The sequence below is a fragment of the Ruditapes philippinarum genome, unplaced genomic scaffold, assembly GCF_026571515.1.
Source record: "Ruditapes philippinarum isolate M1 unplaced genomic scaffold, ASM2657151v2 ctg7728_1_1_1_1, whole genome shotgun sequence".
Taxonomy (NCBI): Eukaryota; Metazoa; Mollusca; class Bivalvia; order Venerida; family Veneridae; genus Ruditapes; species Ruditapes philippinarum.
The window spans coordinates 3,043-22,488 of record NW_026853126.1 but is presented as its reverse complement, the minus strand read 5'-3'; the positions used below and the strand labels follow the sequence as shown (position 1 = coordinate 22,488).

General features: G+C 35.2%; 1 protein-coding gene across 1 annotated transcript in view; it reads left to right on the top strand.

Moving 5' to 3' along the window:
• Positions 1-18,177, top strand: part of LOC132734602 (baculoviral IAP repeat-containing protein 2-like) — a gene marked incomplete at its 5' end in the record, with an annotated part of 38,775 nt that extends 20,598 nt beyond the window's left edge. Inside the window, 2 exon segments of the mRNA XM_060721394.1 lie at positions 16,138-16,300; positions 18,046-18,177. Coding sequence (XP_060577377.1) covers positions 16,138-16,300; positions 18,046-18,146 — 264 coding nt within the window.
• Positions 18,178-19,446: the final 1,269 nt, after the last annotated feature.

Sequence of the window (19,446 nt, the reverse complement as noted above, 5' to 3'; positions counted from 1 at the left end):
TGTCCGGGAAAGTCCCGGAAATAAGGTGTCTCTCCCAGAGGTGTCCCGGAGATGATTTATGTCCCATTAAAAAAAAAAATCTTAAATAGCAAGAAATTTTACATTTTTATATAATTTTATTGTCAAGTTTTTAGCTCACCTGAGCATGCTCAGGGTGAGCTTTTAGGATCGATGATTGTCCCTCGTCTGTCCATTCACATTTTGTTGTTAACACTCTAGCGGTCGCATTTTTGCCTCAATCATCATCAAATTTGGTCAGGATGCTTATCTAGTTGATAGCTCAGATGAGTTCGAACATGGGTCATCTCGGATGAAAAACTAGGTCACAAGAGCTAAAAATAGAAAAACCTTGTTAACACTCTAGAGGTCACATTTTTGCCTCAATCATCATCAAACTTAGTCAGGATGTTTGTCTAGGTGATAGCTCAGATGAGTTCGAACATGGGTCATCTCGGATGAAAAAGTAGGTCACCGGAGCTAAAAATAGAAAAACCTTGTTAACACTCCAGAGGTCACATTTTTGCCTCAATCATCATCAAACTTGGTCAGGATGCTTATCTAGTTGATAGCTAGGATGAGTTTGAACATGGGTCATCTCGGATGAAAAACTAGGTCACAAGAGCTAAAAATAGAAAAACCTTGTTAACACTCTAGCGGTCACAATTTTGCCTCAATCATCATCAAACTTGGTCAGGATGTTTGTCTAGGTGATAGCTTGGATGAGTTCGAACATGGCTCATCTCGGATGAAAAAGTAGGTCACTGGAGCTAAAAATAGAAAAACCTTGTTAACACTCTAGCAGTCACATTTTGGCATCAATCATCATCAAACTTTGTCAGGAAGCTTTCTAGTTGATAGCTCGGATGAGTTCAAGCATTGGTCATCTCTGATGAAAAAGTAGGTCACTGGAGCTAAAAATAGAAAAACCTTGTTAACACTCTAGCGGTCACATTTTTGCATCAATCATCATCAAACTTGGTCAAGATGCTTGTCTAGGTGATAGCTTGGATGAGTTCGAACATGGGTCATCTCGGATGAAAATGTAGGTCACCGCCGCTAAAAATAGAAAAACTTTGTTAACACACTAGCGGTCACATTTTTGCCTCAATCATCATCAAACTTGGTCAGGATGCTTGTCTAGGTGATAGCTTGCATGAGTTCGAACATGGGTCATCTCAGATGAAAAACTAAGTCACTGGATCTAAAAATAGAAAAACCTTGTTAACACTCCAGTGGTCACATTTTTGCTTCAATCATCATCAAACTTGGTCAGGATGCTTATCTATTTGATAGCTCGGATGAGTTCGAACATGGGTCATCTCGGATGAAAAACTAGGTCACAAGAGCTAAAAATAGAAAAACATTGTTAACACTCTAGCAGTCACAATTTTGCCTCAATCATCAAACTTGGTCAGGATGTTTGTCTAGTTGATAGCTTGGATGAGTTCGAACATTGGTCATCTTGGATGAAAAACTAGGTCACAGGAGCTAAAAATAGAAAAACATTGTTAACACTCTAGTGGCTACTGTTTTGATCCAAATATCCTGTAAATTGGTCTGAAAGTTTGTTTTGATGATTTCTAAGTCAAGTTCGAACATGGGTCATCTTGGATGAAAAACTAGGTCACACCGCCCAAATATTGAAAAACCTTGTTAACATTCTAGTGGTCACATTTTCGACTCAATTATCATCAAACTTGGTCAGGATGCTTGTGTAGGTAATTGCTCGGATGAGTTCGAAATGGCATGTGAAACTAGGTCACGGGAGCTAAATATAGAAAAATCTTGTTAACACTCTAGTTGCTACTGTTTTGATCCAAGTATCCTGGAAATTGGTCTGAAAGTTTGTTTTGATGATTTCTAGGTCAAGTTTGAATATGGGTCACCTGGGTAAAAAACTAGGTCACACTGCTCAAATATGGATAATCCTTGTAAACACTGTAGTGGTCACATTTTTGACTCACCTGTCATGAGACTTGGTCAGAATGCTTGTCTAGGTAATTGTTTGGATGAGTTTGATGGGTCAGGTGAGCGATCTAGGGCCATCATGGCCCTCTTGTTTAAACTAGTCTAGAATGCTAATAAGGAATGATTATCCCCTTACAGCATTGCAATGGTGACACTAATCCTTTGATTGATCCTTTAGTGCCCCTTCCAACAAACAATTATCGGCAATAATTTTGATCAATTAAAAGATATAATTGTTTACCCCCAGTGGCGAAGGTGTTATACACTGTAATTAACAACTGGCCAGTATAAATTTAAATTCGCCTGCAGGCAGTTATTAACTTATTAGTGGTCAAACACTGAAAATTACCGCTAAATATGAGGTGATGAAATCAGCAAATGTTTCAGGTAAAGACATGGCTAATTGTCCTTACATAACAAAGCGTTAATCTATTCTGTGAATTAAGGATGCCTAAATACTTAAAAAAGGTTGAACAACTGTTAATAATTATTGGCATTTTGTCTTGTTTATGGTGTCATTAAATTTGCAAGTTGTAAATACTGGTAATATAGGTTGTATGCCACTATGTAAATTAAAAAAAAATACGTTTACTGATCAATGCCCCACCTCCAAATGAAAGTGTCCAGGAAATGAGTCTATAAGTATTATTATATATGCATTATTGTATATGCTCTCATTACATACTTTTATGCATGCATGTAAAATATTATTGTTTAATTAATATGCTGTTCGCATACGATTTATTAATAAACTTATGTTCTGTTCTATTCTATAAGTTATGGCATGTATGCTGCAAATCTGTGTAGTTTGACCTTGCTTTACTATATTATAATATACTATGCATTATTTCATGGGTCATTTAAAAGGTTTATATTTGCATAATCTGGTAAGTTAATTTGATCATCATTTTTTAAATGACCAGTTTTTGTAAAGACTGTTTAATTTAATTTTTTTTTGCACACAGCATATAGTAATTGACCCTTGTTTCCATGTGAGGTTAACCTGAAAGGGCAAGTTGGATTTTTCTTAAGTTCTACCTGTACCAATGGCTTCTTAATTTACACACTTACTAATCAATACAAAGTACATAATCTGGACAAGTAAGTGTGACTTAACTATGGTTTCAAGTTATTGCCATTCTCAGCTCTTTGAAAAGGAATATGTTGAACCTAAACTGGCAAGTAGGATATATCTTAAGTTCTATCTATACTTATTACTTTATAATTACCACACTTACTTATCAATACAAAGTACATAATATTGCCAAGTTAATTAACTGTGCCATCCATTTTTCCCAGTTATTAGCTCACCTGAGCATGCTCAGGGTGAGCTTTTAGGATCGATGATTGTCCGTTGTCCGTCGTCCGTCCGTCGTCCGTTCACATTTAGTTGTTAACACTCTAGCGGTCACATTTTTGCCTCAATCATCATCAAACTTGGTCAGGATGCTTATCTAGTTGATAGCTCGGATGAGTTCGAACATGGGTCATCTCGGATGAGAAACTAGGTCACAAGAGCTAAAAATAGAAAAACCTTGTTAACACTCTAGAGGTCACATTTTTGCCTCAATCATCATCAAACTTGGTCAGGATGTTTGTCTAGGTGATAGCTCGGATGAGTTCGAACATGGGTCATCTCGGATGAAAAAGTAGGTCACCGGAGCTAAAAATAGAAAAACCTTGTTAACACTCTAGCGGTCACATTTTTGCATCAATCATCATCAAACTTGGTCAAGATGCTTGTCTAGGTGATAGCTCGGATGAGTTCTAACATGGGTCATCTCGGATGAAAACGTAGGTCACCGGAGCTAAAAATAGAAAAACCTTGTTAACACTCTAGCGGTCACATTTTTGCATCAATCATCATCAAACTTGGTCAGGATGCTTATCTAGTTGATAGCTCGGATGAGTTCGAACATGGGTCATCTCGGATGAAAAAGTAGGTCACCGGAGCTAAAAATAGAAAAACCTTGTTAACACTCTAGCGGTCACATTTTTAGCTCGACTTTTTTTTTTTTTTTTTTTTGAAAAAAAAAGTAGAGGTATTGTTATAGTCAGGTCGGCGTTGCCTTTGCCGTTGCCGTTGCCGTCCGAAAACTTGTACCTGGATCATAACTTTTTTATTACTTGGTGCATTGTCTTCATACTTGGCCACAACAACCCTTGGGACAATACCTTTCAGTAGACCACACTAACCTTGACCTTCATCCATAAATGACCTTGACCTTCAAGGTTAAAAGTCCAATTTTTGCTTGTTCATGCTCTTATTGGCTGTAACTTTGTTATTTTTGAATGGATTGTCTTCAAACTTGAACATAATAATCTTAAAGGATATCCCTTAAAAATAACCAGTCAGACCTTGACCTTCAGTCATCAATGACCTTGACTTTGAAGGTCAAATTATTGAAATTTTCATTTTTTTGGCTATTATTGGCTGTAACTTTGTTATTTTTGAATGGACTGTCTTCAAACTTGAACATAATAATCTTCAAAGATAACTGTTAAAAATATACCAAAAGACCTTGACCTTCACTCATTAATGACATTGTCTTTGAAGGTCAAATTATTGAAATTTTCATTGTTTTGGCAGTAACTGACTGTAACTTTGCTATTTTTGAAGGGATAAACTTCATATTATAACAGAACATTCTTAAGGACCAGACCTTGTTGTTTATCAAACCCAAATTTGCTTGGGCTCTTTAATGACCTTGACCTTGAAGGTTATATTACTGAATTTTCTCAGATTGTGCATTTATTTATTGGTGTGTGTGTATGTATAGTATATGTATTATATATATATATCATTTTTTTCTATTTTTAGAAATTGCGTCATTGTTGCTATTTTTAGAAATTGCGTCATTTTTTTCTATTTTTAGAAATTGCGTCATTTTTTCTATTTTTAGAAATTGCGTCATTTTTTCTATTTTTAGATATTGCGTCATTGTTGCTATTTTTAGAAATTGTTGCTATTTTTAGAAATTACGTCATTGTTTCTATTTTTAGAAATTGCGTCATTTTTTTCTATTTTTAGAAATTGCGTCATTGTTGCTATTTTTAGAAATTGCGTCATTTTTTTCTATTTTTAGAAATTGCGTCATTGTTGCTATTTTTAGAAATTGCGTCATTTTTTTCTATTTTTAGAAATTGCGTCATTTTTTTCTATTTTTAGAAATTGCGTCATTGTTGCTATTTTTAGAAATTGCGTCATTTTTTTCTATTTTTAGAAATTGCGTCATTTTTTTCTATTTTTAGAAATTGCGTCATTTTTTTCTATTTTTAGAAATTGCGTCATTTTTTCTATTTTTAGAAATTGCGTCATTTTTTCTATTTTTAGAAATTGCGTCATTTTTTCTATTTTTGGATTCTATTTTTAGAAATTGCGTCATTTTCTCTATTTTTAGAAATTGCGTCATTTTTTCTATTTTTAGAAATTGCGTCATTGTTGCTATTTTTAGAAATTGTTGCTATTTTTAGAAATTGCGTCATTGTTTCTATTTTTAGAAATTACGTCATTGTTTCTATTTTTAGAAATTGCGTCATTTTTTTCTATTTTTACAAATTGCGTCATTTTTTTCTATTTTTACAAATTGCGTCATTTTTTCTATTTTTAGAAATTGCGTCATGTTGCATTTTTTAGAAATTGCGTACTGTTGCTATTTTTAGAAATATGCGTAATGTTTTTATTCATCAGGGTTCCCACGCTGTCCGGGAAAACGGGAAATGTCCGTGAATTTGAAAACAGGAGCTCCAGGCCTTGAAAAGTCCTGGAATTAGTGTTGATACATAAAAAAGTCCGGGAAGGTACGGGAATTAGTCTGGTAAAGGGGAGGTAAATCAAACAACCAAAATGGCGGTCTTAGCACAGTATATTGACTTCTGCATCTTGAATGTTGATGATTTTTCGATTTACAAATGTTTTGGGAGGACAAGTTTGACATTTATGAGATTTAACATTTATTTTCTGGTTACTATGGCAGTTTTGTTTGGAAAATGTTATAAGACAGTCACAAATCGACCACAAGTTTGCTTGATTGGCCCGTGCTAAGAAACATGAAAGCTCACAGGTCTGGATGTTTCCTTGGGCAATTTGTTTAACCTTATTGCTCACAACCATGCTAAAAGCCAAAGGTAAATCAATATAAAATAAACAATAGTATTACATACATGAACTATTGTCAAGGCAGAGCACAGCCAGTTGGCCACACCATATTTGGGTAGCAAGAAATACCCAAATATTAGCCACAATATACTAAAAATGAATGTGTTATACTAAAAAAGTGCTGTTTTAATCATGAATACAATATACACTTTCACTAAGATGTAATCGAACATACCCAAATTTTCATTTTTGAACCAAAATATACCCAAATACAGTATACTCCATGAAAACTATTAAATAAAAAAATAATACGAATGAACTTGTATGAAATTACAACAAAACCCTTCAAATTTAAATGTTGACAACAAATCTCATATCTTGCAAGTACATTTGTCTATTCATTAGTGAACCTAACAGTTAGAAAAGCAAATGTCACTTTTTTTCTTACAACATCTGAACTGCCAATTTCAACGGAATGAATGAAAGTAATAGTTGGCTAAGTCACATTATTTTGAAAATATCAATTCATTTTCTCATTAAAATCTATATTGTATACAAACCAAAATGAATATTGCTATAATTGTGTGTGTTTGGGTATTTTGTGCTGCTGCCATATTTTGTAGAACCCGTAGCACTGGCTTAAGCAGAGTACAACATTTAAACATGAAAGTTGTGAAATTTTTAATGTAGAAACACCTGCAGGCAGTTTTCATATACCCTTCAGTGTGACATGCTTTTGCCATTCTATGCACCTAAGTGGACTGAGATCAAATGTGAGGTTACTTATTAAAGTACTATGAATATCTTGTAAAAAAGTGATCCCTTGGAAGCATTAAAAACACCAAAATTACATGAAAATTGCAGACAACCTGCAACAGTTGCTGTCACAAAGTACATTTCATTACTTATAGACACTGAATGTATTTCTTAGATAGAGTTAGATTTATGTCATGAACTACATGTATTATATTGTTATTAAATGTTGTTTTAAACATTACCATGAAAATATTCATAGGACAAAAAAATTGAATAGCTTGAAATTCAATCTTCTAAAAAGTCCTTAAAAAATCAAAAAAGGTCCTTGATAAGTCCTGGAAAAGTCCTTAAATTTTCAAAATATCTAAGAGTGGGAACCCTGATTCATATATATATATATAAAATATATAAACAAAACTAATGTGACAAGACAGACCAACTAAATTTATAAAAAGGAAAAGTTATTGCATCAATCATCATCAAACTTGGTCAAGATGCTTGTCTAGGTGATATTTCGGATGAGTTCGAACATGGGTTATCTCGGATGAAAAAGTAGGTCACCGGAGCTAAAAATAGAAAAACCTTGTTAACACTCTAGCGGTCACATTTTTGCATCAATCATCATCAAACTTGGTCAGGATGCTTATCTAGTTGATAGCTTGGATGAGTGTGAACATGGGTCATCTCGGATGAAAAAGTAGGTCACCGGAGCTAAAAATAGGAAAACCTTGTTAACACTCTAGTGGTCACATTTTTGCATCAATCATCATCAAACTTGATCAAGATGCTTGTCTAGGTGATAGCTCGGATGAGTTTGAACATGGGTCATCTCGGATGAAAAACTAGGTCACAGGAGCTAAAAATAGAAAAACCTTGTTAACACTCTAGTGGTCACAATTTTGACTCAATTGTCATCAAACTTGGTCAGGAAACTTGTCTAGGTCATTGCTGGGAAGAAATTGAACATGGGTCATCTCGGATGAAAAAGTAGGTCACCGGAGCTAAAAATAGAAAAATCTTGTTAACACTCTAGTGGCTACTGTTGTGATCCAAATATTCTGTTAATTGGTCTGAAAGTTTGTTTTGATGATTTCTAAGTCAAGTTCGAACATTGGTCATCTTGGATGAAAAAAACCAGGTCACACCGCCCAAATATGGAAAAACCTTGTTAACATTTTAGTGGTCACATTTTCGACTCAATTATCATCAAACTTGGTCAGGATGCTTGTATAGGTAATTGCTTGGATGAGTTCGAAATCGCATGTGGAACTAGGTCACCGGAGCTAAAAATAGAAAAATCTTGTTAACACTCTAGTTGCTACTGTTTTGATCAAAGTATCCTTGAAATTGGTCTAAAAGTTTGTTTTGATGATTTCTAGGTCAAGTTTGAATATGTGTCACCTGGGTAAAAAACTAGGTCGCACTGCTCAAATATGGATAATCCTTGTTAACACTGTAGTGGTCACATTTTTGACTCACCTGTCATGAGACTTGGTCAGAATGCTTGTCTAGGTAATTGTTTGGATGAGTTTGATAAATCAGGTGAGCGATCTAGGGCCATCATGGCCCTCTTGTTTCCCTTGTTATCACTTTCAAAATAGGGCTTTGTATTCAAGTTAACCTGTTCAGGCAAGTTGGGTGTACCTTAAATTTCTCCCAATAACTTCATTTATTTAAGGTGACAACGTTATAAATTATCATTAAAACTACCTAAAATGAGATTGTTTGCGTAGTAGGTTTATCAACCATTCCTGATCACATTCGTAATTTAATTTTTTATCTCACCTGTCACAAAGTGACAGAGTGAGCTTTTGTGATCGCTTTTTGTCCAGCGTCCGGCCAGCGTCCGTAAACTTTTACTTTAAATGACATCTCCTCATAAACCACTAAGCCAATTTCATCCGAACTTCACAGGAATGTTCCTTTTGTGGTCACATTTGAAAATTGTTCAAAGAATTTAATTCAATGCGGTTGCCATGGCAACTGAAAGAAAAAACTTTAAATATCTTCTTCTAAAAAACCCATAGAGCTAGAGCTTAGATATGTGGCATGTAACATCTTCTAGTGAGTGTCTAACAAGTTTGTTCAAATAAAAGCCATGGGGTCAAAATTGGCCCTGCCCCTGGGGGTCATTGATTTTTCCTATATGCATATAGTAAAAACTTAAAAAGTCTTCTTTTTAAGAACCCAAAGAGCTAGAGCTAAGATATTTAGCATGAAACATCTTCTAATGGGTGTCTACCAAGTTTGTTCAAATAAAAGTCCTGGGGTCAAAATAGGACCCGCCCCAGGTGGTCATTGATTTTCCCTATATGCATATAGTAAAAACTTAAAAAATCTTCTTTTAAAGAACCCAAAGAGCTAGAGCTAAGATATTAAGCATGTAACATGTTCTAATGGATGTCTACCAAGTTTGTTCAAATAAGAGCCCTGGGGTTAAAATTGGCCCTGCCCTGGGGGTCATTTATTTTCCTTATATGTGTATAGCAAAAACTTAAAAAATCTTCTTTGAAAAAAAAAACTCAAATAGCTTAGAGTTAAGATACTAAGCATGAAACATCTTCTAGTGAGTGTCTACAAAGTTTGTTCAAATAAAAGCTCTGGGGTCAAAATTGGCCCGCCCCGGGGGTCATTCATTTTCCTTATATGTGTATAGCAAAAACTTAAAAAATCTTCTTTGAAAAAACTCAAATAGCTACAGTTTAGATATTAAGCATGAAGTATGTGTCTGTGAGTGTCTACAAAGTTTGTTCAAATACAAGCCCTGGGATCAAAATTGGCTCCGCCCCGGGGGACATTGATTTTTATACGCCCGAAAGGGCATATTATGTTATACCCCCTGGCGTCCGTCTGTCTGTCCGTCCGTCCGTCCGTACGTACGTCCGTCCGTCCGTTAGCAATTTGGTTTCCGGAGCATAACTTAAGTTCCATTTGGCCCACAATGTTCAAACTTCATAGGATGATTGTCCATATTGGGTAGAAGACCCCTATTGATTTTGGGGTCAAAAGGTCAAAGGTCAAGGTCACTATTACCTTAAAACTGAAAACAGTTTCCGGAGCATAACTTAAGTTCCATTCGACCCACAATGTTCAAACTTCATAGGATGATTGTCCGTATTGGGTAGAAGACCCCTATTGATTTTGGGGTCATAAGGTCAAAGGTCAAGGTCACTATGACCTTGATACTGAAAACAGTTTCCGGAGCATAACTTAAGTTCCAATTGGCCCACAATGTTCAAACTTCATAGGATGATTGTCCATATTGGGTAGAAGACCCCTATTGATTTTGGGGTCACAAGGTCAAAGGTGAAGGTCACTATTACCTTGATACTGAAAACAGTTTCCGCACATAACTTAAGTTCCATTTGACCCACATTGTTCAAACTTCATAGGATGATTGTCCATATTGGGTAGACGATTTTGGGGTCAAAATGTCAAAGGTGAAGGTCACTATTACCTTGATACTGAAAACAGTTTCCGGAGCATATGTTAAGTTACATTTGGCCCACAATGTTCAAACTTCATAGGATGATTGTCCATATTGGGTAGAAGACCCCTTTTGATTTTGGGGGTCAAGGTCATCCTTACTAAAAAAATAATACTTTTGGGCATATAACGCTCCGCCTAGCGGTGCTCTTGTCCTTATATGTGTATAGCAAAAACTTAAAAATCTTCTTTTAAAAAACCCTTATAGCTAGAGTTTAGGTATTAAGCATAAAACATTTTCTAGTAAGTGTCTACAAAGATTGTTCAAATAAAAGCCCTTGGGTCAAAACTTGCCCTGTCCCAGGTGTGTCATTGTTTTTAACTATATGTGTAAAGAAAAACCTTAGAAAAATCTTCTTTTAAAAAACCCAGCAAGCAAGACCTTAGATGTTTAGCATGAAACATCTTCTAATGGGTGTCTACCAAGTTTGTTCAAATAAAAGCCCTGGGGTTTAAACTGGCCCTGCTCCGGGGGCCTATATACAGGTGAGCAACTTCAGGGCCATCATGGCCCTCTTGTTTAAAATTTAGTCCAGTAACTCTGTTTTTAAATGTTTAAAGACGGTACCAATACGATTTTTATTTGCTATGCAAGTAACCTGTCAAATATTGGTAAAGCTTCACCCCCTATTGAGGTATTAATGAGGGAAATCAGTAGTTCCATATATCTGTGAATTACCTTTTATTTGTTAGTAGTCGATACTTTTCGTAACATCATACAGATACTGTACACAATTTTTGAATATCTCGAGATTATATCTTTTTTTTAGCTCACCTGAGCACAGAGTGCTCAAGGGTGAGCTTTTGTCATCACTCTGCGTCCGTCGTGCGTAGTGCGTCGTGCGTCCTTCAAAAAATGGCGTCAAACTTTTCAAAAAACATCTCCTCCTAAACCACATGGCCAATTGCAACCAAACTTTACAGAAATAATTCTTAGGTGGACCCCTTTCAAAGTTGTTCAAAAATTTAAATTCCATTAAAAACTCTGGTTGCCATGGCAACCAATAGGAAAAACTTAAAAATCTTCTTTTAAAAAACCCTAAGAGCTAGAGCTTAGATATTTGGCATGAAACATCTTCTAATAAGTGTCTACCAAGCTTGTTCAAATAAAAGCCCTAGGGTCAAAATTGGCTCCGCCCCAGGGGGTCATTGATTTTCCCTATATGCATATAGTATAAACTTAAAAAATCTTCTTTTAAAGAACTCAAAGAGCTAGAGCTAAGATATTTAGCATGAAACATTTTCTAATGGTCGTCTACCAAGTTTGTTCAAATAAAAGCCCTAGGGTCAAAATTGGCCCCACCCCGGGGGTCATAGATTTTCCTTATTATATGTGTATAGCAAAAACTAAAAAAATCTTCTTTGAAAAAACCCAATTAGCTGGAGTTTAGATATTAAGCATGAAACATCTTCTAGTGAGTATCTACAAAGTTTGTTCAAATAAAAGCCCTAGGGTCAAAATTGGCCCGCCCCCCGGGGGTCATTGATTTTCCTTATATGTGTATAGCAAAAACTTAAAAATCTTCTTCGAGGAAACCCAAATAGCTAGAGTTTAGATATTAAGCATGAAACATCTTCTAGTAAGTGTCTACAAAGATTGTTCAAATAAAAGCCCTGGGATTTAAACTGGCCCCGCTCCGGGGTCCTATATACAGGTGAGCGACTTCAGGGCCTTTATCACCCAGGGGTGTCATTGTTTTTAAATATATGTGTATAGAAAAATCTTAAAAAATCTTCTTTTAAAAAACCCAACAAGCTAGACCTTAGATGTTTAGTATGAACCATCTTCTAATGGGTGTCTACCAAGTTTGTTCAAATAAAAGCCCTGGGATTTAAACTGGCCCCGCTCCGGGGTCCTATATACAGGTGAGCGACTTCAGGGCCATTATGGCCCTCTTGTTAAGATATATTTAGCACTAAGATAAAACGGTTATTCCTTTTATTCTATTATTTCTTTTCTTTAATAGTTTTTCTCGAGTAAAATAATTTTAATCATTAATAATCGGTTATCAACATAACCACATATGCTTGCTAATCCATTGAAAACTACAAAGTACTCTTGATTGAAAGGAAAAGAAATCTATATCTAGTCACTCTTAAAATATAATAGAAGATTTCCAATATAAAAGGAAGGAAAAATCTTGTTAATTCTTAATTATGGAAAGAAAACAAAAAGCACTGAGTTTAGAAAGATAATATGATATTTAATGAGAAATTGAGAAAGAGAGTAAAGCTAAAACTGAAATAGCAAAGGGTTTTCAAATTCCAAAAAGTATGCTCTCGGGTCTAAAAAAGAATAAATGACTAACTTTTCTTTTTGAATCAAATGATTTTCAAAATGGAGGACAATGATAAACAGACCATGATAAACAATCAGTTCGTTATATGTAAATCTGTTCGCTATAAAAACTCCTGATACAAGGAACTAATTCGCTATATGCTTACAAGGAACTCCGGTTATAAGGAACAGATTTTGAATGTCCCAATGAGTTCGTTATAAGCGGAGTTTACTGTATTTATAAAGAATTAGTATATAAAGAAGAAAAGCATGTTATAATTATCATCTGTTCTGAAACTTACATATTTGTTATTTAGTAGGCATTCATGAAAACTGTATAAATCCTGGATATTGTCAGAGAAAGGACTGGTGTGGCGGAGTAGTTAACGCGTCTGGCTAGGAATTGCTTGCTGCATGTGTTCAAACTGTCAGAGGCAAGGCGTTGTTTCTGTGAATAAGAAACTACTCTTATTGATTAGTATTGGTTGGTTCCAGGAATGGATTCAAGAGTGTTTCAATAAGCATATAGCTTCCAACGCAATTAAACTAAAATAAATTAGTAACTTAACAAAAGTCTGTACGATTTGTTGCTTTAAATATTTTACTCTGTTGTCTGAGTAAAGTGATAAACCTTGATAACATTGTATCTATCCTCCAGCAAAGCTTATAATGGAGAAAATGGAAATAATCTATGGGAGGCTTGATTGATCCTCAGGTGTTGCAAAATTTTCTCTGTGAAAATTAATCCCACACATTGATTGTAAATGTTATTTGTCTCTCACCGCTGATTCCGAAATCATGTGGGATTAGTAGTTGATCAGTACTTGACACTTTTCATCCCAGGGCCCCTAAAAATATAAACTTTCAATAAATCTGAATATTCATTGGAATACATTGTATTTTTTGTTGGTTTTTGGCTGGTGCAAACCCGGGTTAAAGTATGGTGAATGAAAATGGGCGGTGGGCGGGGGAAAAACTTTTGTAACAGTTTTCTCCGCAACTACTTATCACAGCCTCATGATATTTGGCATACAGCATTAACATGTGGTCCCATACTGTGGGATTCGATTTCCGGTCTGTCGCTCATCCACTTCCTGTTTGCCGACTTAGTTATTTTTTTTTACATTAATGGTCAATGGTAGGAAATTTTCGTAACAGTTTTCTCAGCAACTACTTATCATAGTCTTTTGATATTTGGTATACTGCATTAACATATGGTCCCATACTGTGGGATTCGATTTCAGGTCTGTCGCTTATCCACTTTCTGTTTGCTGACTTAGTTAAATTTTCAACATTAATGGTCAATGGTAGGAAATTTCGAAACAGTTTTCTCAGCAACTAATTATCACAGCCTTTTGATATTTGGTATACAGCATTAACACATGGTCCCATACTGTGGGATTTGATTATAGGTCTGTCGCTCATCCACTTCCTGTTTGCCTACTTAGTTAAAATTTCTACATTAATGGTCAGTGGTAGGAAATTTTCGTAACAATTTTCTCAGTAACTACTAATCACAACCTTTTGATATTTGGTATACAGCATTAACACATGGTCCCATACCGTGGGATTCAATTTCAGTTCTGTCGCTCATCCACTTTCTGTTTGCCGACCTAGTTAAATTTTCAACATTAATGCTCAATAGTAGGAAATTTTCGTAACAGTTTTCTCAGCAACTACTTCTCACAGCCTTTTGATATTTGGTATACAGCCTTAACACATGGTCCCATGCTGTGGGTTTTGATTTCAGATCTGTCGCTCATCCACTTCCTATTTGCTGACTTAGTTAAATTTTCGACATTAACCTTTTCCCTTATATAAGCGTGTTTCAACGGCTTTTTGCCCCCCCCCCCCCCCCCCTTTTTTTGAGGCCTCAAAAAATTGTTTTTCATTTTGAGAAATGTTGTTAAAAAAAGTGACCACTTTTTCGGCGCTGTCCCCCATCCAAATATTACATCAGGGGGTTGCCAGAAGGAGGATGTGCCCCCTTCTGTTTGGGGGGTTTGAAGGGGGCGGAGTCCCCCTCATCTGCAAGAAAATTTTGGACATGTGACAGGCTAAAAATGGCCTCAGGTCGATCTTAGGGTAATAAGTAACTGACACTGAAAAGCCTTTTACTCTATCTCAATTCATTGAGAAGTTGCAGCACTTTGAAATCAGTTTTGATGGAAAAAAAAACAATGCAAAATAGTGATTTTTGGCAATTTTGAGACGTCCCCCCGTTGCCATGGTAACAGAAAATTTACCATTGAGCATGCTGTTACAGAGGCTATGGTGCAGTCAACATTTGTGCCAAGTTTCATTTAGTATTGAAGCATTTTTCACAGTTTCATAGCAGTTTGAACTTGTTACAGGAGGCTTTCCAATGAAAACGGCCATTTTTCGCAATATGCTTATGGGGTAAAAGGTTAATAAAAGAAATAAAAAATGTCAAAAAACAACAATTTTTCACCAAATTTCAGTGTTAGGGCATGTGTTAACATGGAAAATCTAGTTTTTGTGTAATTCCAAGGTTTTTCATAATTTTTTGTTAACCTTTTCCCTTATATAAGCGTGTTTCGACGGCTTTTTGCCCCCGCCCCCTTTTTTTTAGGCCTCAAACAGTGCAAAAATGCCCTTTTTAGGCCCCAAACACTGTTTTTCATTTGAGAAATGTTGTTAATAAAAGTGACCACTTATCGGCGCCGTCCCCCATCCAAATATTACATCAGGGGGTTGCCAGAACGAGGATGTGCCCCCTTCTGTTTGGGGGGTTTGAAGGGGGGCGGAGTCCCCCTCATCTCCAAGAAAATTTTGGACATGTGACAGGCTAAAAATGGCCTCAGGTCGATCTAAGGGTAATAAGTAACCGACGCTGAAAAGCCTTTTACTCTATCTCAATTCATTGAGAAGTTGCAGCACTTTGAAATCAGTTTTGATGGAAAAAAACAATGCAAAATAGTGATTTTTGGCAATTTTGAGACGTCCCCCCGTTGCCATGGTAACAGAAAATTTACCATTGAGCATGCTGTTACAGAGGCTATGGTGCAGTCAACATTTGTCAAGTTTCATTAGTATTGAAGCATTTTTCACAGTTTCATAGCAGTTTGAACTTGTTACAGGAGGCTTTCCAATGAAAACGGCCATTTTTCGCAATATGCTTATGGGGTAAAAGGTTAATGGTCAATGGTTGGAAATTTTCGAAGCAGTTTACGCAGCAACTACTTACCACAGCCTCTTGATATGTGGTTCACAGCATTGGCATGTGGTCCCATATTGTGGGATTCCATTTCAGGTCTGATGCTCATCCACTGCCTGTTTACCAACTTAGTTAAATTTTCAACATCAATTGTCAGACAGTGGTAGAAAATTTAAGTAACATCACAGCCTCATGATATTTTATATACATATACAACCCGGCTTTTCTGTCTTTGACCCATTTTTCTGTTGTTTTTTTATGCTGATTTTAACATATTTATTATCATAATATTTTATAGGCCCTCTTGTTTATACATAATTGATTGTCTTCAGGAAATATTTGATATGTACTAATGATTGTATTAAAATCTAGCTGGAAACCTTTACTGAAAATGGTATGTCGCTTGGTCTAGAGGAATTGAAACAAAGAGATCCTGAATTGCAAGATGCAATGGATGGACGTAAAGCTGTTTGTAAAGAAATGGGATTCCTGGCAAAGGAAATCAATGAAGCTATTAATGAATTAAGAGAGAAAGGTAACTATTTTTAAAAGGAATCTGTTTTTTTTGTTAGTAGTACAACCGCAGAACTACCCTTTGTATACCAATTACCTCTGTAGAGCAATTACTTCTTTACAACAGTTTCAGTTCTTTTAAGAGTGAGACTTAACAATATATTTAACCTCTCTGGAAAAACAACTCACAATCAACAACAACCCATTTTTTATCCCAAAGGTTGTTGTGCTGTAGAGGTTGTACTGTATACACAAACGTCCCTTTTGCATATTTTACCATAATATCTTAATTTAGTATTTTAAACCAGCTTTACATACTTAACATTTGGATGTTCCTATCGTTAGTTTAAGGGATTACAATGTTAACATTCTTTAGCTTACTGTAATAAAGTCTCACTGGTCTCTATACCCACCTGGTAGCTGAGTAATTTACCGAAAAATCTAGTGTAACAAGATATACACCAGTAATAACCGGTGTACGGACATAATCCCCTTTAGACAAAATCCCCTTCATGTATTTTTGTATATCTGAACATAATCCCCCCACGGGTGGACATATTATCCCCTTCATGTGTGAAATTTTGAAGTGGTCAAGATCCCCTTCATAAAATTACTACCTAGGATAAAATCCCCAACAGATGAATTTTTGGTTAATAAAATGGCTATGAGAGCGCAAACTGCATTATGCTGTGTGGTAAATATCTTAATGTATAAATAAAAAGAAAATATTTCAGCAGAAAAGCACATTCAATTAGCATATTTTAATCACATTAAAATTGATTTGTTAAAGCATTCATAACAATCAATCAAGTTGTGCTGCGATCTTAATAACCAGCTACTTTTGTGTATTTCTTGCTGATACTACTATACTTGTCTTCTTTGATAAAATACCTTATCTTCATTTAAACAACCTATTTTTGAATGAAAACCCTGCACTGCAATATCTGGTCTCAGAACAGGGACATTCAGACTTGCCTGGCATTACACTGTTGGAGGACACCTCTCATTTAAGGGTCTCAACTGCATTTTTTCAACATGACGGGAGTGGTGTTAATTTTCCAAGATTAGAGTACTATTTGATGTAATTCTTGACCAAGTAGTTGTGTGCAAAATTTCAGATTAATTACTATGTTTTTCCAGAATGATTATTCCAATTGTAAATTAGATTTTTTCAACAAAATCTGGTAAAGAATAGCACAAAAATTGGATTTTTAATTTATTTCAAAGTAAATTTCTAAATTAGCGTTTGCACATCTTTCTGCTTTAAATGCTTTAAATGCCCCAGTTGATCTATGTAAGAAATTCAAATTTTATGATTTTAGGCTTTTAGACCTCAGTGGAGTTCCTTTAAGGATGACATCCCTTAGAATTTTAATGTTAAAACAGGTACAGGTTAAATCCAAATATTATAGATTGTTTTATCACTGTACAAGGCATTCAATGAAGGCAGTAGGTATTATTTGTTGTCACTGATGTCTGGAACATTTAGTCTGACTGTTTCATGAAATGTTGCAATCAAATATGCTAAGGTAATGTATGTGCAAGTATTACCTTTTGGCAATCACAACAATTAAAGTGTTTTATGTGCGAGTATAAGCTTTTGCAATTAACAAAATTAAAGTGTGGTATGTGCAAGCATTACCTTTAGGCAGTCACTAAAATTTAAGTGTTGCATGTGCAAGTTTTACCTTTTTGCAATCACTAAAATTATTCAATTGAAAAGTGACATTCATGAATGAAGATGCTATTGTTATTATATTGTTACAGGAACAAGAAATCCTTCAGTTGAAGAGATAATTGATGTGATGGATGTAATTAAAAGAAGGAAAATGTTACAGGCTGTAGCAAATGGTAAATTAAGACATTAGTTTCGGTTTAAAGAGCATGACTTTTATGAACAAATAAGTATAATAAATATTATGGTGTTTTAAATATGTCATATTGTTAGAATATAGGAACTCACGAAAATGGTATGTCCAAATTTAATTATTAGTTATAAAGATTTTTGACTGGTTTATATTGTTAACAAAACAACTGTATATAACCTTTGGAGAAGAATCGTTATAATGAATTAATAATACAGCAAACTTTGTTAAAGATTACATATATAATTTATATGTATATTTAATGTATTTAATTTACAAAAACATCCCAATTATGCAATGAAAAGCGGCGTTACAAACTTACAGTACTATAACTGTTTATGTGCTTCTTTAATTTGTCAACAAAAAATCATGAACATTTTCAAACAGTAGAGCACTAAACAGAACATTCATTCTATTGAGGTTAGATTAAGATTTGTACCTGCAAGAGATGCCACTGTAAGATGACACATTGAAATAAGGTCACTGCGACATTGACCTAATGACCTCAAAGAAGGGGAGGTTGTAGATCTCATTTAGGCCCAAGCTTATAAGAAATTAGAACATACTATAATGAAGTGTTCTCATTTTAAGAGCAGGTAAAAGTCACAGAAAACTTTTCCCTACTGACATTAAAAAAGTTGGGCTGATCTCTTTGAGGTACATGTATAAATAAACTTTGAAGGCCATTTTGAAGATTTATTTTGGATCAGGCTAGTGCACTAATGTCTTTAATATCAGACCATATATTCTTCTGTGTAAATCTGGTCTTTTTATGCCCCCGCAGCATCTGCGATGCAGTGGCATATAGCGATTCAACTGTGTGTGTGTTTGTATGTGTGTTATATAGACTATATAGCAAACCTAAAAAATCCCTTTGTGAAAAAACACTTGTCCAATTTCAACCAAACTTGGCAGGATTGGTCTTTGGGTGAAGGGCTTTCAAAATTGTTCAAAGAATCTCATTCCATGCAGAAATCTGGTTGCCATGGCAACCAAAAGGAATTATAAGAATAAATTTAAAAATCTTCTTGTAAGGAACCACAGACCTAGAGCATATATATTTTGCATAAGGCATTGTCTGGTAGACTTCTACAAAGATTGTTCAAATTAAAGCCCTGGGGTCAAAATTGGCCCTGCCCCGGGGGTCATTGATTTTCACTATATGTACATATAGTAAATACTTAAAATAGCTTCTTGTCTGAAGGTACACGGATAAGAACTTTGATATTTGGTATATGATATAATCTATGGGTACTCTACCAATGTTGTTCAAATTTTGCCCCTGGTGTAAATTAGCCCCGCC